This window comes from Vicugna pacos, chromosome 19 (assembly GCF_048564905.1).
Source record: "Vicugna pacos chromosome 19, VicPac4, whole genome shotgun sequence".
NCBI classification, from domain to species: domain Eukaryota; kingdom Metazoa; phylum Chordata; class Mammalia; order Artiodactyla; family Camelidae; genus Vicugna; species Vicugna pacos.
Window position 1 is genome coordinate 1,066,370 of NC_133005.1, and position 21,444 is coordinate 1,087,813.

General features: G+C 59.9%; 2 protein-coding genes and 1 long non-coding RNA gene across 12 annotated transcripts; 1 reads left to right on the forward strand and 2 right to left on the reverse strand.

Moving 5' to 3' along the window:
- Window positions 1-316: 316 nt before the first annotated feature.
- GZF1 (GDNF inducible zinc finger protein 1) lies at window positions 317-8,525 on the reverse strand. Of its 4 annotated transcripts, none has more exons than XM_072943643.1 (6): window positions 8,438-8,525; window positions 5,654-7,047; window positions 4,562-4,656; window positions 2,822-2,989; window positions 2,268-2,425; window positions 317-2,153 (listed from the first exon to the last, which is right to left on the reverse strand). In XM_072943643.1, the coding sequence occupies exons 2-6, from the start codon at window positions 7,024-7,026 to the stop codon at window positions 1,803-1,805; spliced, it is 2,145 nt and encodes a 714-aa protein (XP_072799744.1). In that variant the 5' UTR covers window positions 7,027-7,047; window positions 8,438-8,525; the 3' UTR covers window positions 317-1,802. The 4 variants fall into 4 exon arrangements, with proteins under 4 accessions (XP_072799744.1, XP_072799745.1, XP_072799742.1 ...); XM_072943644.1 differs by lacking the exon at window positions 8,438-8,525 and adding an exon at window positions 7,892-8,192 and having other exon boundaries at window positions 317-2,107; XM_072943641.1 differs by lacking the exon at window positions 8,438-8,525 and adding an exon at window positions 7,892-8,192.
- On the forward strand, window positions 8,526-13,945 carry LOC116278898 (uncharacterized). Of its 4 annotated transcripts, XR_012061576.1 has the most exons (5): window positions 8,526-9,098; window positions 10,015-10,165; window positions 10,738-10,819; window positions 10,966-13,347; window positions 13,468-13,945. It is a non-coding gene; the product is annotated as an uncharacterized lncRNA (long non-coding RNA). The 4 variants fall into 4 exon arrangements; XR_012061575.1 differs by having other exon boundaries at window positions 8,549-9,098; window positions 10,966-13,945; XR_012061578.1 differs by having other exon boundaries at window positions 8,550-8,908; window positions 10,966-13,945.
- A 3,860-nt stretch (window positions 13,946-17,805) lies between these two features.
- On the reverse strand, window positions 17,806-21,214 carry NXT1 (nuclear transport factor 2 like export factor 1). Of its 4 annotated transcripts, XM_072943645.1 has the most exons (3): window positions 20,719-21,214; window positions 19,708-19,784; window positions 17,806-18,470 (listed from the first exon to the last, which is right to left on the reverse strand). In XM_072943645.1, the coding sequence occupies exon 3, from the start codon at window positions 18,410-18,412 to the stop codon at window positions 17,990-17,992; it is 423 nt and encodes a 140-aa protein (XP_072799746.1). In that variant the 5' UTR covers window positions 18,413-18,470; window positions 19,708-19,784; window positions 20,719-21,214; the 3' UTR covers window positions 17,806-17,989. The 4 variants fall into 4 exon arrangements, with proteins under 4 accessions (XP_072799746.1, XP_006205067.1, XP_072799747.1 ...); XM_006205005.3 differs by lacking the exon at window positions 19,708-19,784 and having other exon boundaries at window positions 20,719-21,212; XM_072943646.1 differs by lacking the exons at window positions 19,708-19,784; window positions 20,719-21,214 and adding an exon at window positions 19,941-20,138.
- Window positions 21,215-21,444: the final 230 nt, after the last annotated feature.

The following is a 21,444-nucleotide window of genomic DNA, read 5'->3' on the forward strand; positions in this document are numbered from 1 at the left end:
CCTCCAGGATCAGGGCAACCATCACCAGCAACACGGCACCTGGACGGGGAGACACAGGAGACGCCCAGGATGCGTCCTCTGCAGGGTTTCAGGATTTCCCTGTTCTCGGGGGCAGCCCTGCCCTCTGCTCCCACGAAGTGGACCGAGCCGTGAACGTGGCTGGAGGAGCCCGGCGCTGCAGACTGACCATGGCCTTGGAGGACCGGCCCGTCTGCAGAGGGATGGCTGTCCTTGGGCTCTGAGACTCAGGGGCCGCAGTGGTTTCAATCAGGAATCTTTCTACAAAACCTACATTGTAATAATGGAAATACTTACAAACTTTTTACAAAACAAACATTTATTAACACATTAAACTAAATTTTTGTAGACTTCCTAAAGAAACAAAGACAATTCTTCAGTAGGTAACAAAATAATCTATTTAAATTTCTTGTTAAGATGAGTCCACCCAAGGGAACAGTACGTCAGCCAGGCAGGCTGGCTCTGCGAGAATAAAGCGTGAGAGTTGCTATTTTCTGTTCTGCAGACGCCACTGGGGAGCGCTGTCCTGGGAGGTGCAGTGACCTGCCCCGAGCATGACCTGGGCACTCCCAGCGTTTCTGTGGCTGTCACTGCCCTGGACTCACGCAGAAAGTACCTTTCTCTCAGAAAATGGAAGTGTTTTCACAGCAAGTTTAATAAATTAAAATACAAGACAACTAGTGAACACAGAAGGATTCTTTTTCTAAGTGAGCGTGTTTCCCGGGTCCCCTATGAGTCAAAGCACTTTGCACACGCAACCGGCCCTCCCAGGGGACTGAGACCCAGGCCGCAGGCGGCCAGCCTGGGGCGACGGGCGCGTGTAAGGCAAGTTATGTAAGGCACGATCCCAGGGGAGTGTGTGCCGAGCCTTTGGTCCCTTTTGCAGATCCGCAGGTGCTCCCAGGGGGACAGATGGGGGCCTGGGACTTGCCTGTCAGGCCCTGGATGTGAAAATGAGACAATCTGGGTTTCTCAAAATTGCAGAGAGTAAGTCAGAGAAACCTAGCAAGATTCCAGCATCCTGTGTCCTTACATTTGCCGCAGCCACCTCGGCGCTACTTGGGAACAAAGTAACTCAAGTGCTCAAGCCCCTCGCGTAATTTTTCGCACCCCTCTGCAAAAACTAGGCTGTTTCCTGCTACCATCTTTGGTAGAGCTTTTACCTAATCAGATTTTTAGGAATGATACCCAACAGCCACATTTCATTTCGAACACCATTTTTTGACACTTGTAGCCACAGATGCTGTGAGCAGCCACTGCCTAGGGTGCGGCTCAGCGCCTGCAGAGCAGGCGTGGGGAGGGGCGCGTCATCCCCTCCGACCCCCGAATAGAGCTGATTTGCTTCAATTCGACAGGAAAGAAACAGCTGAAAATACGCAGCCCCAGTTTTATTTCAGCGTGGTAGAAACACACCCGAAGTGAGGCCACACGGAAGCCTGCGGCAGGGAGAGGCCAGGGGGCGGCGGCAGCTTCAGGAGCGGGTGGGTGCGGTGTCTGCGGTGAAGCCAAGCAGCGAGCGTTGTGGACGTCGGGACAACAGGCAGCAGGGTGATGACAGCAGGACTGAGCGAAGTCACTGCGTCGGCCACCTCATTGACAAAGTCACAGAGACCGCACAGTGAGGACGTCTAAGGGGAAGCTTCAGAGACGGTGCGACAGGCGTGCGCGTCAGCACGACTCGGGAGGGTCGCCTAAGCCGTCCCTGCCCACCGCTTGGCCTGCGGCTCCTTCCTTGGCCACGACGTCACTGCGGGTCCAGCCCTCAGGCCCGGCAAGGCCGAGCGCTACTCCCCGTCGGTCAGAGCGCGCAGCTGGGTGGGCCCCGCGTCCGGCTGGGGCGTCAGCTCACCGAGCCCGCCGACGGCGGCGGCCAGCAGTGCGGCCTGGGGGCCCACGGCCGCGTCCGACTTGCAGGCCGGCTCCGCAGGCCCGTCCTCGGCCACGGCAGGTGCGCTGCCCTGGACGGCGGCCAGGTTGTGGAAGCGGCCATTTTCCGCGAAAGACAGCAGCGTGCCCGGGAGCGGGGGCGGCGCGTGCTCTCCGTCGGGCCGCTCGGCCTTGTGCCCCTCGTCCTGCTTGGGGGAGCCATCTACAATGACAAGGAAAGACTTCCATGGGGTATTCCTATCATGGACCTACGGGCCAAACAGAGCACAAGTCACCGACCGCAGCGCCGCCACTCGGGTCCCGACGCCCGTCAGGCCCCCGGCCACCAGGCCCTCGTCGCGGACCGGCCTCCCCCGGCTTACCGAGGTGTGCCGCCGCAGCGTGGACTTGTCGGTGAACGTCCGTCCGCACGCGTTGCACATGAATGGCTTCTCCCCCGTGTGGATGCGGTGGTGCCGCTGGAGGGCGTTGAGCTGCGTGAACTGCTTCCCGCACTGGTCGCAGCAGTAGGGACGCTCCCCTGGACGGAAGAGACACAGCGACCGGCTGCCTTGCGGCCTGGACCCGGCCCGGAGGAGGGCGAGGCTGGCCGGGGAGGTCACAGCCTCTGCCGACCGCGGCAGGGTGGCTCCGGGCGGCGCCCGGCTTCCACAGACCGGACGTAAAGCCCCAAGTCCCTGATGTGCACGTGCATGTCCGCTGATCCAGACAGACCACCACCCCGAATGGCCACACACCCACATCCACCTTCCAACCTTCATATCCTTTCAGTTTGTCAGAGCCAGGAACCAGAAACCCAGGAATTGTAAATGCCATCAGGATACACAGAGGTGAACTCCGGGTGCTTTTCTAGCAAACCTAACGCCTCCAGGGTGTCTTCCTGCCCCGCAGCCCCCTCTGCGACTGCCAGCCTCACCTGTATGGACTTTAATGTGTTGGTAAAGTGAGTTCCGCTGCGCAAAAGTCCTGAAACAAACTTCACATTTAAAGGGTTTGGACCCAGTATGGATTCTATTGTGGTGTTTTAAATACTCCTTGGAAGCGAAACTCTTGCCACACGTCTCACACATAAAAGGTCTTTCACCTGCAGGAAGAGAGGAAACACACCGTCAGCAATGACGCAGGCGCTGGAGCACGCGGGGAGACCGGGTTCACCTCCAGCCCCACGGGAGCCCCCACGAGGTGTCTTGGTGGGCAGCAGGCTACATTTTCTAGTTGAAAGTATCAAAAGGGGGAGGTTGCAGAGCACATGCTTAGCGTGCACGAGGTCTGGTTTGATCCCAGGTCCCTCCATTAAAATAAATAAACTATTATAAAGCACAAACACTTGTTCACGCCCAGCCCCTGCTGCTTGCTGAAAGTTGCTGCGGCGCGTCCGCGGAGAGCCCAAGGACGGCGCCACAGGTCAGAGCCTTCGCCCAGCTCACGCCAGAAATTCAGCCCTTCCAGACAAGAGCCGGTTTTCCAGCCTGCCTGGTGGAGGAGCTGGACTCCTCACGGTGCTCCTCCCAGAGGGGTGGGGGTCACGCTGGACAAGCCTGGCTGCCCTGAGTAGCAGCTCCCAGCCCGCCGGGGGGGGGTGGCCCAGGGGGGACACTCGCCTTCCAGGGCGCACACCCGCCTTCCAGGGCGCGCGGTCTGGGCCCTGAGCCCCACAGTCAGACTCCTGTCAGGGGGCCCGACTGCACAGTCGTCCAAACACACTAGCGGTAATAAAACCCAAGTATATTTTCATTTCCATCAAACAACTGACTCTAACTTATCCCTTCAGTGTGGTGGCCTCAGGCTGCTCGTCTCCCACAGGAGCCCGGGTCTGCTCACTCTGATCATTCAGTTCACGTCAGTGGCTCGTCCGCCTCGCCCGTGTTTGAACTCGAGGCTCAGGTGACAGTGCTTAGAATTAGAAGGAAGAACTCCTCCGTGCAGGGGGCGAGGACCTGGCTTAGTGTGACAGCCACAGCACAGGGCAGCTAGGCTGTGTGCACTCCCGCTCTCGCGCACAGGGCTCTGAGCCTCAGGAGCCCTGCGCGGAATCAGAAAAAGACAGCTCGCGTGGCCTCCCTCACGGGACACAACTCTACCACAGAGATTCGGAAAAAGCAGGTGATTCCACCTCCTTAACGCATCGTGCAGCGAGTTATTTTCTTTTCGTCTTTCACGTGCAGGTGTTCAGTAAGGCTGGGGTTAACCGTGTGCTTAGTCGTGCGCCTCCCAACTCGCCATCCAAGCCCAGGTGCTGTTCGCGTTCGGAGACCTTCCTCCGACGGCCTGGTCGTGGACGGGATGGGAGGAGCACCTACCCACTTACTGACCCACTTCCTTGGGGCTGGACAGTCCGGCTGTTTCCAGAGACAGCAAGAAGAGGGTAACAGCATAGAGCTTCCCCCACATTCTGAGCAACATCTCTGAGAAAGGCCCCGCGGGGACTTGGGCTCCGTCAGTCAGGCCCGTCTGCACCCCTGGACCCCAGCGCCTCCGTGTGCAAGGCCGTGGCGGCGGGCCCGTGCACTGGCTCACTCGTGCTCACTCACGAGGTGGGAGGGCGACATCACTGCTCTGACCAGACCGCTGGGCCGATGCCAGCTGCGAGATCAGTACACCGCAGTTTCCTGTCTACAGCCAGGAAAGGCGTCAGCCCCAGAGTGCGTACACTCACCTGTGTGACACCTTTTGTGATAAATCAGCATGTGGTTCTGAGTGAATCTCGCGCCACACTCGTCGCAGACAAAAGGCTTCTCCCCTGTGTGAATCCTGAGAGCACAACGTTCAGACGGTAACTCAGATGTAGTTCAAAGCTCACTTTGTAATAACACACTTTCCACCCTCACTCGTGAAGCCGGTTTACCCCGGGCACCCCAGTGAGAAGGACCGGAAGTGAGAGGCCCAGGACTGCCACCCCGAGTCCGCTTCTGCACAAGGCCGACACCGCCATGTCCCCACCAGACGCAGAGCCTCCACCCACGCCGGCCTCACGGTTCGGGCTGCCACCAGACACATGTGGACAGGGACCACGCCTCTGCACGCTGTTTAAGACACTAAGGTCTGTAAAGCTTCCCCATTGAAACTGATCTCCCACAAACCCCGTAGGGACCACTGCTGACAAACCACCACGTGATCAAAATGTTTACCATCCTCTCCCAAGTGACATAAGCCGTCTAGAAAGAACTGCTCCCAACGTGCTGGCTGTGCTGGTCCCCAGGGCGCCTGCGTCAGCACCTCACTTCACGGCAAGGTGAGTGCAGTGGCCGCCACCACAGTTCACTGAGCCCTTCCTGGACCAGGCAGTTCAATGGCAGTAATGGGACGGTGACCACCCCGCCACCAGCCTTGGCCCAGGTTTGAGGGTAGGTCGGGAGCAGAAACCTGTTCTGTCTGCATTTCAGGCATAAACACTGAGCACCATAAGGGAACTTATTTAAAAACTGGATGTTCAAAAATCAGGGACCAGAGATCACTGTCCTAACTCTGGAGTTTAGACTAAATGGCAGCAGGTACTCTCCAAGCCCAGAAAAGTGTCACCTGACTGAGGTGGTTGGGACAAGGGGGCAGCAGGAGGCCAGCAGTGGGGCCTGGCGACACTTCCTGTGCCCAGGGAGCCACCTCCTGGCATCTCTGCCCGGAAAGAGAATCCAAGGGTCTGAAAGCAGCCTCCCGACTGGGAGCGCGAACAGACTAGTGAGGGCCCCTGAGCAGTGCGGCCACACTGGCCGGGCCCGCCAGCCCGTTCCAGGGCCGCGGGCCGCCCTACCTCATGTGGGTCTTCAGAGCCGAGGGCTGCGAGAACCTGGCCTGGCACTCGGTGCAGCCGTAGGGCTTGTGGCCCGTGTGCGTGCGCTCGTGCAGCCGCAGTGCTGTCTTGGAGCTCAGGCCCTTCCCGCACTGCTGGCACTGGTGCCGCTCGCCGCCGCCCTCGTGCACCTGCACCACGTGCCGCTTCACGTCCTTCTTCCGCTTGAACTTCTTCCCGCACAGCTCGCAGGGGAAGTGGCGCTCACTGCTGTGCACGTGGCGCTGATGGCCCCGCAGGTTGCAGCGGTTGGCGAAGGTCTGGCCGCAGGTGTCGCAGCGGTGGACCACCTCGGTGGCCACGCCGTGGTGGTGCCGCACGTGCTTCAGGAAGCTCTTCTCGTACAGGAAGGCCTTCTCGCAGACGGTGCACTGGAAGCCGCTCCTCCTCGCCCCCACCGCGGCCCCGTCCTCCTCCTCCTCCTCTTCCTCCTCCCCGGGCCCCGCCCTCGGCAGCTCTCCCTCAGCCTCCGCCCCAGCACTGCCGTCCTCGTCTTTGGTCACCAGCTCCTTCTCTGTCGCCACGGTGTCCGGGCTGGGGTCTCGGGGGCACCCGGGGTCCTCCCCGGCCTCCTCCACTCCCTTCTGCTGCTCGCGGAGCCTCCGGGTATACTTCTTTTTAGGGATTTCCACAAACACCTTTCTCCCAGCCAGCCTCCCGCTCGCCCTCCTGACCTTAGGGTAGGGAGGCTTGGCGGCCTCTCTTCTCTTGTCCGGCTTGTCCTTGGGTTTCCTCGGGCACGTGCCTGGCGGCACGCCACTGCTCACCCTCTCGCTCGGGGGATCTGGGGAGCCTGCCAGGCCGTTGGCGAGAGGGCCATCCACAGCCACCCCTTCCCGAGGGTCGGGGACGGTGGCAGCAGTGACCAGGGAGCCACCGCTCCCTTCTGCCTCCTGAGACTCCGAGAAATTCTGCAACTCCAGAAGTACAGACTCTAACATTTGTTTCTTCAACTGAAAGCAAGTTTCGGACAAGTCCAAGCACTTCAGCCTGTCGGCCATCTCCAGCATTCGCGGCACCCGGTCTTCCTCCACCTGCACCTTTGCGGTGTAGACAAACTCAAGAAAAGAAGCAAAGTCAGCAACCTGCACTTCGTCTAAGTAGACATTAGTCCTGGCACCATCCACAGTCTTCTCGTTAAGGAACACTTCCTTAAAAAACTTGCTGGTGGCAGCCAGCACTGCCTTGTGGGCCATGAATTCCTCACGGACACCCTGGTACTCCACGCTGACAGTCACGTCGCACAGGTGACCCAGAAGGCGGAGCTGGTGCATCTCACGCAGAAGGTTAAAGGGTGAGGACTTGGATTCCAGCAGAACCGCACCACTTTCCATGTTTCTTCTTCCCAGAAATAGCTTTGAAAACAAAAGCAAGAATTATTCGTGCATGAGCAACCATGGAAGTAAAAGGATTAGAAACTCTGAGGATTACTTCAGTTCTTCAGAGGATTTACACTGATTAATAACCTAAATCTAACTTTTCTCATACACAGATTCAAATCACATGCCACTAAGCACGTTTCTGAAGCCCTGGTGCACTTTCCTAAGATAGGAGCATGAAAACGTAGTCTGACATTTCCACCAGCAATAAAGTTAAAATTAATGAAATACATTAAAGGAGTCATTTGTTTATCTGGACCATTTTCTAGTTTGCTCATAGCCCCAAAGCCCCCATACTAACAGAATTTATAGCAACAATAAATGTCTACTTTGACCAGAAAACCAAATAATCAAAATACATTGGCAGCCACCGTCTGAGAGCAACCCTTAGAGGATGCCGTCAGCGTCTGAAACAGCCAACTAAATAGATAGCTCTTTCCATGAACAAAACTTCTTGGAAAAGTAGCCCAGGATCCATGGCCACTTCCAACCCCGAAACCCCTCCTACCCGGGGTCACCGTTCCCCGGGCCGCGCTGCGGCCCGTGTCCCCCGAGCGGAGACCTGGGCCCCTCCGAACGGCAGGCGGCTCCGTGCGGGCGGCTGACAGGCCGTCCTGGGGCTGCCCCGCCGCTTCACGGGCGCGCTGACAAGGTCACGGGAGCGGCCGGGTCCCCGCGCACCGCGCCGCCCTCCCGCCGGCCGGTCCGGACCCGGCGCAGACGCTCCCCGCGGCGCTCCCGCACCTGCCCCTCCTCCAGGCCCGCCGGCCCCGCCCCCGCCCCGCCCCCGCGCGGCCCGCGGCCCGGAGGCCGGCCTCACCTGCGCGGCCAGCCCCTCAGAGGCCGCCGGCCGGAGGACAGCGCCCGCGGCCGGCGGGGAAATGGCCGCAGGTGGCCTCCTCTCCCCACGCCCGCCGGCCGGCCCGGCCCAGCCCCGACTCCCCGGAGGCCTCCCGGCCGAATCGGAGCCCAGGCAGCGCCCGCCGCCGGCCCTCCGCGCCCCCCGCCCCGCGGGCCGCGCACCCACCACCCGGCCGCCGCCACCGCGCTTCCGAGGACCAGGCCCTGGGACCGACGGACGGACAGGGGCGGGGCGGCGCGGAGAGGGGGACGCTGATTGGTTGCTGCGAGCCTGGCCCCGCCCCCTGTCGGTGGGCTGTCCTGCGCGCGCACGTCCGACTGCGGAGGCAGGGAAGTTACGTGATCCGTCGCACGCTGCGGCCGTGCGTTGGACCGACTGCGCAAATTGCGTCACCCATAGCGAGCCAAGTCTGCGCCTGCGTGGGAAACTGCGACTCCGACTCGGCGCCTCTCGCAACGCGGAGTGGGCAGGGTGGGAGCCCCCCGAGGAAGGCGCGTGACCTACCGGGCGCGCGGTCACGTACTGGCTCCTCCCCAGCCTCTACCCGAGGGCAGGACAGCGGGTGGCCGGCCCCTGGGAGAGGGCGGGGCGGGCACCCGGAAGTGAGCGGGCGGGGCAGAAGTGGGCAGGCGGGTCCCCGGAAGTGGGGGGCGGCCCCGGAGGTGGGCGGGGCGCTGCCACGTGCCGCAGGCAGCGGTGGGCTGAGCTGGAGCGGCGCGGTGCGGTGTCGGTACGCGGCAAGCGGGCAGTTAAGAGCGGAGCCGGAGCCGTATGTGCTCAGAGATCCTGCGAGCTTCGGGCTGGAGCCGCCGTTTCCGGGTGTGTGCGCGCCGTCGGTGACCGCCGGGCACCGGCGGAGGCCTCGCGTCCGAGTTGGGAACGCGTCGTCGCAGCCTGGAGGGTTGACATCGCAGCTCGGAGCGTCCGTTTGTCCCCATTTCTCCCAGATGTCCAGCAGACCCAGGCACACTCGCGGTTCGCGGACCTGTCACTCGCGTATCCCACCCCGTATCTTCCGGTCCAGAAACGAGGCAGATCCTCTGCTCAGTCGTCGTATTAAACAACCCTCCTTACTGTCTCTGACACGGTCCGTAAAGCATCCGCCGGAAACGGCTGGGATGCTGTGTGAACCAACGACGCCCTGGTCCCGGGGAGCAGGGCCTGGGTGAGGGTCTAGCGAGGAGGCCTCGGGCAGCCTCTTTTCCCTTGGGTCAGGGCAGTAGGGGAAGGGAGTAGCCAGAACGGAGTGATTGGAAATAATTGTAGTTAACCATCCATCAGCTTATGTGTTTCGGGCTGTTAAGTTCTCAAGTCCATCACAGAATAGAAGGCCTCGCCCTGACACACACGATGTCACTGGTGGAAGGAGTCTAGGGCCAGCGAGCCTGCAGGCCATGTGGCAGAGGGCAGCTGGCCCAGGCCCTGCTCCTCCTCCAGGTAGGGCACGTTCTAGGGGCCCTTCCTGCCACCTCCAGTGAACCTGGCACTGCGCCCACCTGCCCTTTCTGGGTGCGGTCAGCACAGAAGCCAGTGGCCTCAGGGAAGTGAGTCAGCACTGGTTTCAGTGAAGCCCAAACAGGACAAAGCAGTTCCACCACCTTTCCCACTCTACTTTCTAGCTTCTGATTTGTACAAGCCTACACATAATCTCTACTTTCTGCTGCATCTAAAAAATATGACTGAGTTCTGATGGTTCCTGAACAGCCCCGCCCTCCTCACACACCTGTTGGCCCTTTCTCCCTCCGGCTTTCCCTGGATGTAGGTCCTGCAGTCATGCCCCTTCTCGGGAGGATTTCCAGAATCCATCTGACTTGCTGGAGACCGGGGCTCATGCCCAGGTGCACGGGCTGACAGTTTACTCTTTCTGCAGTATAAGGACGGCTCTTGCCCTCCATCCAGGTCCCCAACCTCCTCCTGCAAACGCATCTCCTCCCTGCAAACTTTCCCATTCTGGTTCCAAGTCTCAATAAGAACAGAATGTGCTTCATGGTTACAGAGGGTGAGCCACCACCCTCTGTCACTGGTGTTAGTCACTTCTCACAAAATCTGAAGTGGTATTATCACCCCCTCCCATTATACAGATGAGGAAACTGAGGCACGGGAAGTTTAGCCTACTTACCCAAGGTCACACAGTGCAAGATAGAGCCAGCTTCGAACCTCCACAGGAGACCTCTACCCAGACCACACGCCTTCCTAGCTACAGAACAGAGGCGCTATCTCCTGTCAGACCAGGTAAACATCAGAAAAGAACCAGAGAAGGTGCGATTAAATAGCATCCTAAAAGTTCCATGCCTGGTTTGTACGAATCCAAAAGTGAACCCTGAGAAGCGTGGTTCCTAAGGTATTGGGGGCAGATGGGGCAGCCTCTTGCAGAAGCCCAGGGATCTAGCCTTTACTGCCTGACCACCTCACCTCCACACCCTCCTGGGCACTGTGGATACTGAAACCCCCACCGGGTGGGAAAAGCTAACTACATGATGACCAGGCTGTAGCCATGACATCAGCTGCTGCAGTTCGGAGAATTGGCCTCAAAGAAGTGGGAACAAACCGACCCTGGAACTGAAGATTAACTGTACTTAATCAAGATGACGCTGGTCAGACACCGCACGACCAGTCTCAGCAGGACTGTTGGCGCTGACTGTCCTGTTCGGCAAGCAGCCCCCTCCCTCCACCTGTGCACCCCGAAACTCCCCTTTGAAACTCTCGCCAACTGATTGGCAGCGGGGAGTGGGCTTTTGGCAGAAGCCCACCCCCACCCCCCTGCCGGCCTCCGAAATACAGCAAATTTTCCTTTCTACTTACAGGCGCCTCTCTTTGTATTGGCTCTGAGCAGGGAGCAGCCAGACGTGAGTTTCGGTAACAGAAGTGAGAATGAGGAATTTTCAGGTAATACATTGGTGAAAAACTGAAGAAAACCTACTCGCCCACAAGGAGATGACCGAATAATTATAATATGCCAATGCACTGGTTTACTGTGCAGTCATTAAAATGATGTTTTCAAAAATGTCTAATGAAACTTTTGATCACTTCAGAATATATACAGTTATCAAGTCATCAAGTACAGACTCGACTATACTTCAGTGAAGCTGGGAAAATGTGGAATTTCCTGGGGAAATGCTCACCATGTGATAGTGAGTAAAGAAGGTATGCTTTGTACTCAGGAGACGATCGCATTTACAAGCAAACGTATGGACGCACACCTGAAGGACCACCCTTCGGCAAGGTCTAAACCGCAGGGGCAGGAGCGCAGAAGCTGCGCGCGCAGCCCCAGCCCCGCCCCCAGCCCCGCCCCTCCCGGCTCCTCAGACGCTCACGCCCACTGGCGGTCACGCCGTCCTCCGATTGGTCCTGCGCGGTCGCGGGATGGTGATGCCGCCGCCCTGCTTGCGGGTCGGAAGCGCGGGCACTTCGGCGTGCGGACCTCGGGCTGGTGGCCGCGGGGCCGGTTCGGGCTGGTCGGGGCCCGGGGCTGCGCGGTGCCGCCGCTCGCGCCCCCGGCCGTCAGACCAGCGTCTGAGGGCAGCTGGGGCCCAGCCACGACTTTGCGCCTGGCACAGGCCTCACCTGCCGGAGTCTGGGCAAACTGCCCGGGTTGAACTTCCCACAAGGGTAGCTGGTGGTTCTTCCAATATTTAAAACGTACCCGTTTTGAGGAGGCTCCAGTATGTTTCAGAGAAGCATCTACTTGGAGACTGTGGGGAGAAAGGCCACTCCTCGCCATGCCCGCACCCTGAAAGCCCTTTATTTCTGGCTACAGAAACGCATTTCTGATTCTACAGTAAGACTTAAATCTGTGCACTGTGTTTTTTTTTTTTTAAATGAAGTTTACGAGCAAATGGTTGCAGCAAATGCCTTGTCTCCTCAGTGAAAATCGAGAACCTAATCTCTAAGGACAGCCATCCTTACGTTTTTGCCAGTCCTTCCAGAAGGTCATGCATACAGAGCCAAGCCTGTATGGAATCCTTTTTTTTTTAAAGCACTAATTAATTTCTCATCTCTAAAATGAGGTTGGAAATAGTGCAAAGTACCTTGAGCAGTTCTTGGGACGTTTTTCTCGATGCTTGGGACAACTATTGTTGATATTCTACAAAGAGTTTGAACTCTTCTGACTACCAAAGAATCTGGAAGACTGTTTCACAATCATATGGCATTTTCAAGGCTGCACAGTAAGCCACTCTGTAGAAACATTACAACTTGTTTAATCTCATTGATGGACGTTTAGGGTGCTTTGACTATTACCACAAAGACCCTGTGATGAATCATTTTGTATAAAGGTTACGTACAAGCAGTTGCACTTGCAAAGTATGTATCCCTAGAAACGGAACCACAGCAATAAGGGCCTGAATTGTGTCACTTGCTCTCAGAAGAGCTTGTGCAGTCACCGCCCCGAACAGCTGAGCAGGAATGCTCCTTCTCCTGGACCCTGGCCAGCGTGGGGTACAGCAGTAAGTTCTCGTCCGCTATCACTATGAATGATGCAAAGTGGCGGTTCCTACCTGTTAGGCGACTTTGACTGCAGTTTGCAGAAAGGCCCATCAAACTGTTGTTACTGGGCGTTGCTGACTCGAGACTGGAGGTGGGGTTTGGGCTTTGGGGTGGGATTAGTCCAACAGTGCATCAGAACTGCCTGGAACCCAACTTCCCTCTCCCCTCTGCTCTTCAGTTCTGTTTGCTGTGCCCGAGCCTGGAACCTTCGCTCTCGCAAGGGCAGTAGGATTACCCGAGACCCACTAGGAGGTCTACCCAGAGATGAGCAGGGGTTCAGTCCTTTGAAAATGTGTTAACAAAGGGGGGCTTCAGGGAAACTGCCACATCTACTGTGGTTGTCCTTTGTAACATGCCTTTAAAAACTGAGGTTGGGTGAGCACCCTGTCCGGTAGCGAGGCCACGTGCACCTCTGCGGTGTGTGTGCTAGGATCCTTTCCCGAGTCTCCACTTTGCTAAGCCTTACTGACCTATAGACTCTTATCTGGTTCAGAAGTTATCTTTGTCCTGTGTGCAGAAGCTTCTGAATGTGGTCTATTCCAAGCTTGAAAGGTGCACATTGATCCTCCTGTCTTGAGTTGATCATGATCCACGCAGCAGGCTCTGGCCTGACCCTGCACTCAGGCTTCCCAGGTGTGATACTCCTCCCACTGTGCAGACGAGGAACGTGAGGCTTGCAGACACTGAGCAGTGGCTGAAATCTCAGCCCAGTTCCTGCCTCCGCAACGCCCAGGGGTTGACCTGCATGCTCCTCTGACGTCACAGTCTTCCAGCGACAGAAGAGGAGGCTGTTCCTCTAAAGCGGTGGCCCTCCAGCCTTACTAGGAATCAGGACCGCGTGTACAGTTGGTTTGAGAGCCTGCATCCCTTGCCAGTGCCCAGGTGGTTGTCCTGCTCTAGCGGGTCCCTGGGGCGCGTCTGGAACTGGGGTGAGTCTCCGGGGCCTGCAGTTCTGCTCCCCTCTGAGCTTGCAGCTCCCCGGGTCCTGAGATGGAAGCTTTTCCGCCACTTCATCCAGGCCAAGAGTGTGACATTTTGTTGTGTTTCAGGAAATGCCATGAGCCGGCGTGCAGGGCTGCCGAGCTGGCCAGTGTGTACCGCCCAGCACGGATGAGAAGCCACCCTGCTGTGTGGAGGAGCCCCCGCTGATGTGGGGCAGAAGGCCCTGAACCAGGTTTCCCGCTGCCTGCCTTCCAGCTCATTCCATGTCAGTGCAGTCCACTGCCAGCCTCCAAGCACCCAGAAGCGGGAGGCCGCCCAGCATACCTTCACTCTGAAGGCTCCCTGGTCTGACCGTGTGGACGGGAGGTTTGGCAGGGTCGCTCTAGGTTGCAGGGTGGCGGTGGGGTTGCGGGAGCGCCTTCCATGTGGTCTGCAGGTTTTCCTGACAGCGGGTGGGGCTGCTGGGCCACCTGAATCCCGGCAGCAGGACTGCTGACATCACGATCGGTCCCCCGACCCACCTGTTTGCTTTGCCATGTAGAAGGCCCTGGTTCTGAAATCCTGAATAAAAACACCACTTGTGCAGGCTTGTGCATTTGGTTGGGGGTGATGGAGGAGTGTTTGGGGTAGGGCACACCTGGGGGGACCCCAGGGGCCACAGTGGCATGGGAGCGCACACGCAGGCGCACACACTCACCTGCACACCATTCCTTAGGGAAACTGAAACAGTTCGTCTTCAGGCTCAAGCGGGAGGTGCAGGGGAAGCCTCACCCTTTCCGCCCCCACCGGGCCTGCTGGAGGACAGTGCTCGCGCCAAGTCAGGGAGAACGAGACTGGGCGGCCACCTGGCTCACCTTCCGCCTGGAAGCGGGAGGTGGCAGCTCACCAGCAAGAGAGAGTGGCCTTGGTGGCCTGGCCGGGGCGCTCTTCACGCCTGGGTCTGAGCTCCCCCGCGTTTGCTTCAGGGCAGCCGCAAGCCCACGCGGTGCCTCATTTCAGGGAAGAAGCAGGGGAGGCCCTGACGCTATCGGGGACGTCGAGGACCAGGGTCTTTCCGGCCTCGCCTTTGTGGAGCCCAACGGGCGTCGGGGTCTGCACTTCACATCAACCTGGTCGCTTCAGAGACACATTCCAGCTGAAAAGGCGCTGGTGTCCCCTGTGACTGCCAGGCTCCGGACCAGCATCCTCCTTCATCTCTGCACCGCGACAGTAGGAACCAATGCCCCCTGTGGCTGTTCTGACTTCAGTTAACTAGAACGACGTATAAGCCCAGCACCCAGTCACAGGAGCCACATTTCAAGTGCTCAGCGGGTCCCGTGTGGCTGGGGGCACGTCCGCCCACCGGGCCCAGTGGGACAGCCTGCTGCGCCTGCTCCCAGCACTAGTGGTCCTGCCACACGCCCCTCCTTCCCTGTTTCCAGAGGCCACCATGCTGTTGAGAGTCGACTGGTCTGCAGCATAAACTCGGCTGAAGTAGGGTGACCGCCCAGTTTTCCTGGGCCTTTCTCGATCTTAGCTTTAAAAACCCATCCAGGAACCCCCAGCCCTGGGCAGACCAGGGCGGTCGGTCCGCCAGGCAGCGACCCACAGATCAAGTGCTGTCTGATGAGCTCTTCGAGGGCGCCCTGCTGACGCCTGGCGCTCACTGGCAGACGGGAAAGGCCTGCATTCACCCACATCCCCCAGAGCCCCGCACGCCGAGGGGAGGCTGAATGCCTGGACCCCTCAGCCGGGCCGGCGCCCTCCTGGCCCCTGCGCCCTCTGTCACCCGAGTTTCTTAGCCGTGAGCCTTTGGAGGGGAGGAGTTGGCTGTCCCTCAACCTGGGGCCTTCTCTCCTGGGCCACCTGAGTGGGCTTTCTGAGGCCCCAACACTGCTGAGATCTTCCGGCTTTAGAACAAGACCTCTTGCTCTGGGGGGCTCTCGCTCCCTGAGCAGCTCCAGGAGCCCTTGAGAATCTGTCCACCTGCTTCTCAGCCTCTCCCAGGGGCCCAGTCACCCAGCACCCAAGAGACCCCTCAGGCCAGGCTCCTCACTCAGGCCTGCGTCTCAGCCCAGGAAACCAACCCGGGCTTCCCCTAAGCACAAGCTGCCCCGGTACAGCAGTTCTCTGTCCCGCAACTCTCCATCTGGTCCCTGGGGTCAGGCCCCTCTGCTCTGTCATAGGGAGTGGGAGCCCTCCCGACACGGCAGCAGGACCCACCCTGCCCAGCCTGCCCCGGGGACGCACAGCCCGGGGACAGTGGTCCCTGCAGGCTGTGTCCAGTGGGGGCCCGTCAGGCTCAGCAGATCCTGTTAACGCCCCTTCTCTCTGGGCTAGAGGCAGGGACGCGGCATCTCACCCCCTCCCCTGCTGGGGGCACCTCACCCCTTCCCCGCTTTCTCCCAGGAAATTGCTCCCCCAAATGCCCGACCCCACTTCCCACCATCTCCCATCGTGCAGACCAGTTGCCCCCGAGGTCCCAATCTGCTGGGGAGATTGGGGTTTCCTGGCCTTGGCCAGTCTGCTGGGCGATGGTACCTTCTGCCATCAGTTAGATGATACCCACCGGGGAGGACTGGATGTGAGACAGGCTGGGACCCGGGACCCCTGGCTGCAGGGCCCGCACCTGGACAGACTCCCCTGGAGAAACAGAACACAAAGGAACTACAAGGGACTAAAAATAACTGCGTGCATGTGCAGCTGGGGCCCACTGTGAACAAGATACAGGAAGACCAAGAACCCAACTGCCACTTCTGTGGTGCTGGGCGTGATCCCTGTGCACCCCTTGGTGGTGCCGACCACCTGAGCCACCCCTCCCGCACGAGCCCTGGACCTGTCCCCACCCGCCCCCATTTAAGGACCAGCTCACTTGCCCCTGACCCCGGGGAGCGAGCAGGGGCGCCTGTCACTTGTTCTCGCTCCGTCTGTGCGGCACGGGCCCCAGGAAAGCCTCGCCTGAATCCCTCGCCCGGCCTCTTGTCAACTTCTATTGACTAAGGAGTCCAAGGACCCTGGTGGGTAACAGCTGGAGGCCCGTGTCCACGGCTAACACCGCGCCTGCTTCCACTACCGTGACTCGCCAGTGCCGCATCGCCTCCCTTTCTCCCGCTCCACCTCCATGCATATTTTTGTGGTTTCCCATTTTCTTGTTCTGTTGCCCTTTTTGTCTGATTTCTCCCACTGGTGTGTAAGGGCGCCTTACACAGGAAGGAGAGAGTCCTGTCCTGTTTCACACTCTTTCCTCCATCTTGGCACTGATTGTAAACAGGCCCCCAGACAGCAGCGGCTTCAGTCAGGTGGACGTGCTTCTTACTCCCCTGAGAGAAGCTGGGGGTGAGGGTGGTCACCAAAGGCTGGTGGGGACTCCCTGAGGTTGACCTGCTTTCCTTTCCTCCGTCCCTTTCATGTGGCCCAATGGGGCTCACAGCCCAAAAGGGCTGCCAGAACATCTACCCTCTCACCTGCTTTCCAAATAACAGAAGACAAGGAGCACAGAGAGGCTGGCTCCCCCAAGTCTTTCCCCTGCCCAGCCTGTCCTCCTCCGTCGGAGTCGCAGAGCCAGGCTAGCTCGGTGGTCTGGGGGAGGCGGTCTTTCATCTGACAGCTCTCCCGACTGCAAACCCTCCTTCTAGTCCGGAAGGAGGGCCTGGTGGACACGAGGAGCCCCTGGAGGTCTGCACTCTGACTTCCCTCCTGCCCTCAGGGACGCCCACAGCTGCTGGCCTGAAGCTTCTCAGGCAGCCCTTCAGGCCCCAGGGACTTCGCTCTGAGCCGAGTCCTGGTGGGACTTGCCTCCCACCCAGGCCCGAGATGAGAAGGGGGCATCCCACCCCACCCCTCACAGGGGGCTTCTGAGCCTGAAGTCCAGCAGCAGCTCCTGCCGAATCAGCCTCTGCTGGGCAGTGCCCCGCGGGCCGGCAAGCCCTGTGGATGCCCAGCCAAGGGACCACAGGGGCCGGAGGCAGTGACTGCGATGTCAGGGGCTTAGTGGACAGGGGTGCTTACATGTCTGACGCGAGGTCCTAGAGGGACACTCCACTGTGTGCCGCAGCCGGCGGGGGGAGGCGGCGCCCATTTACAGGAGAACTGACATCAGGTTGGCTCATCAGTTACCAGGGAAACTGGCGGCCGGGGCCCGCCCCACACAGCCCTGCAGTCAACCATCACCACGGGCACAGGTGTTTCCCTTTAATAACGCAGCAGATGGAGCGGCTCTGGCCTGGGGGGAGGGGGCAGGCGCCCTCATGCCAGTCGGTGTAGGGGCCTGGTGTTTCAGAGTGCCTCGAGGGATTCCAGTGTGAGGGGCCGTGAGCCGGCTCTGTGCCCCCGGGGGCGCCCCTGGGCCTCCACGAGGTGCTCCACCCTGGATCTCAGCCTCGGTCTGCAATGCCTTCTGCTGGGACTGCTGCCTGCACACCTCCTCCTCCCGCCCACAACCTCCCGGACACACCAGGAGAGAGGAAGAAGCAACACTCACTGTTTTATTCATCAGAATTTCCAGAACCAGGGTCTCTACTGGGCAAGTAGAAAAATAGAGAATCTTACTATTTTGAAAAGGCATCTATGACAAACACGCACGTGCCCAGAAAGGGGCCCCTGGACTCGGGCGAGGGCAGAGTGCAGGCTGGGGGTGTCGCCCTGCCCCCACTAGCACGCCCAGTCCTGGAAGCGGAAGCAGTCACTGGCGATCTTCCACACCGTGTTGCCTGGCGAGGCCTGGGCGGTCAGAATGAAGTTCTGGTTGAAGTCCCGCTGTTTGTTGCCCTCGAATTTCACCGTCCCACAGATCACCACAAGGACGGTGGTCTGGCTCGGGGTGGCTTCGTCGTGAACGGGCTGGCAGTCCACCACGTTGATCTGGAACTCGCTGGAAGGCAGCATCTCAAAAAACTCACTCAAGGACTCCTGTCCAGAGACGGCGTTCCCGTTCCACACCAGGGTGGCCGTGCCCAAGTACAGGCGGGACAGCAGGCGCCGCCGCTTGTCCATAGTGCTGTAGTACACGTTCACGAACTCCTCCGCCGCGCGGCAGGCCTGGTCCACGTAGGTCTTGAAGTCCACGGACGCCATCTCTGGTCCACAGGAGGAGGCCTCCGCCCAGGTGCTCCCTGCACCCGAGGGCGCTGGGCTGCAGGGCAGGAAGGGTGAAGAGGCCTGTGTGAATGTCACCGTGCATGCTGCCCTGCAAAGGACATCCTGCTGCTCTGTGGGGAGACCACCCAGGTGTGTGCCGATGCCAATGCGAGGCCCCACCCAGCCTCAGTCGCTCCTGCTACACGGGCCACCCCAACTTGGGCACCACCGCGCAGGCGGCACAAGACTGCATGCCGCGCACGCGGTTAAAGAGCCTGACGCCCAGAGATGGAAGCTGTCACTGTGAATTTCCACAATCTCATCTCATAAGCTACAGTATGGAATGCCACTTTCTCCTGTAGGCCTGGGACAGGTGTGACTGCCCCTGAGAAGAAGGGAAGCAGTTTATCCCGGGTAAAGACAGTGCAGCACAGGGCAGGAACAGTGGCCCAATCCAGGCCAGACGGCACAGCTCATCATCTGGTGACGGCCTGCTGGGAGGGCACCCACAGGCACTGGGAGGGCGAAGAGAAGGCCGGCTTAAGAAAACAAATGCCACAGGGGCAGGACAGGACCAAGGTGGAGCCACAACCCCCACGAGGGGCTCTAGGAAGCAAAGCTGGCAGCGGGCTGGGATGAGAAGGGAGGATGCGCAGCTTCTGGGAGCACAGGGATGTCCCCTGAGCCCATGGAAGACAGGTCAGATGGAAGACGTCCTATGGGGTGGGGAGTGAAGAGGTGATGGCAGCAAAAAAGAATTTCAATTGTAGCTCAAATATCACATTTCCTTAAAAAAAAGTCCAGAAGCATACAGAAATATTATTATTTGTTTTTCTTCAGCATATGGTACAACCGTCATAGCTGTATTCTTTTTGTGTGATTAAAACTTCACTAAACAAAAATCCAACAAAGGGCAACATTACTAAAATACTGGATGTGCTTAGATTTACAGACTTAAATACTGAATTTTTTTTCATTTCAAAAACCTTTGCTTTAAAAAAAAAAATCGGCTTATGGGAAGGATGAAGGATCGCAGGCAGGGCTGGGAAGGAGTTGGGCTCTCCTACGAGCTGAGGAACTAGGAGGCCAGTGCCTCTAGGGGAGAACTGGAGAGGCTGGGCAGGAGCTGAGTCCTAGAAAGGAGTGTGAGGTCGGGGCCAGGTGAGGACCCGGCCCTGCCAGCTCCTCAGCGGACCTCAAGTCCAACTCCTGCACACTCTCACTCCGATCTCGACTTTCCTAGCGATTTACAGGCACCGCGTCCTTCAATGGTCACCGAGAGGGGATGTTACCTTAACAACTTCACTAATGAGAAGTGAAAACGCAGTGTGGATGAGGGTCCAGGGTCGGCTCCGCCCGGATCTGCCGTCTACAAAAACAGAGTGACCCTCTCACTGGCTCCTGCTCTTCCGAGGTCAAGTCCGTGCGCGCACGGTCCGGACCACTAGTCTGTAATTTCCCCCTGCGGCCCTGTCTCCCTCACCGGAGCTCCCCACCACCCGGCGTCCGCGCGGTTTCCCAGCACCTCGGTCCTCCGCCTCCACCCACGCAGCTCAACCAGCCGCCGTCTGGGAGTCGGCAGGGAGGGGGCCGTTCCTGCGGCGCTTCGACCCGTCCAAGACCTGCCTCGAGGCCAGGAGACGTCTCACTGCGCGGGCGGCCGCGGTCAGGGGGCCTGCACCTACCTGCACGGGGGCATCTAACCTTCAAGGGGCACCTAACCTGCGCGGGAGCACCTACCTGCGCGGGGGTGGCACCTACCCTGCGCGGGGGCGGCACCTACCCTGCGCGGGGCACCTAACCTGCGCTGGGGCAGCTAACCTGCGCGGGGCACCTACCTGCGCGGGGCACCTACCTGCGCAGAGGCACCTAACCTGCCCTGGGGCAGCTAACCTGCGCGGGGCACCTACCTGCGCGGGGCACCTAACCTGCGCGGGGCACCTAACCTGCGCGGGACACCTACCTGCATGGGGGCACCTAACCTGCGCGGAGGCACCTAACCTGCGTGGGGCACCTACCTGCGCGGGGCACATACCTGCGCGGGGCACCTAACCTGCGCGGAGGCACCTAACCTGCGCGGGGCCACCTAACCTGCGCGGGGCACCTACCTGCGCGGGGCACCTAACCTGCGCGGGGCACCTACCTACGCGGGGCACCTACCTGCGCGGGGCACCTAACCTGCGCGGGGGCACCTACCTGTGCGGTGCACCTACCTGCGCGGGGCACCTAACCTGCGCGGAGGCACCTAACCTGCGCGGGGGCACCTAACCTGCGCGGGGCACCTACCTGTGCGGTGCACCTACCTGCGCGGGAATGACGGCGGGGCCGCGGCCTTGGTCAGCGTGAGGGTAATGACTCCGGTCAACGGGCCGACCCCAGGTCGGCGTGAAGTCCCGGGTCAGTGTGGGCGGTTCCAGTGGCCACGGGTCGGCGAGGAGAAGATGATCCGGGTCAGCGGGGGCCTCAGGTCGGTCCGCCTAGGGAAAATGACCCGGGTCGTGTGGGCGGCTCCAGTCACGCGGGCCGCGGATCCACGGAGAACCCTGACGGTTGGGCCGGGCCCGCGGAGGCTCCGCGCCCCTCGTCGCTCGCCCGAGGCGGCCTGGGGAAAGCCACCCGCCGCCGCGCCCCCTCCTCCCGGGACAGAGCGAGTCTCGCCGGCTCCTCCGGGGGTTCCCGCGCGCGGCCCGCCAGCTCCGCGCAGACGCGAGCGCTTGGTCCCGCCCCCGCCCCAGACGGGCAGCTTTGACAGCCGGTGGGACGGCAGATCACAAGCTAGCGTCGCCCAGGTGTGGCTCTTGGGAGGTGGCTTCCGGGAGAGGCGCGTTCCCAGAAGACCACAGCAAACCCGCGCTCGAGTCTTCATTGGTCCAGCCGCGTCACAGACGCCGGCCCGAGGCTAGGGGGCTTCTGATTGGGCAAAGCCTCGTAGGTCCCGCCCCCGGCGCTGGGGGGCGCGGCTGCCTCGCGGCTGCGCGGAAGCCCCTGGGCCGGAGAAGACCGTGTGGGCGTGGGCTCCTGCTTCGCGT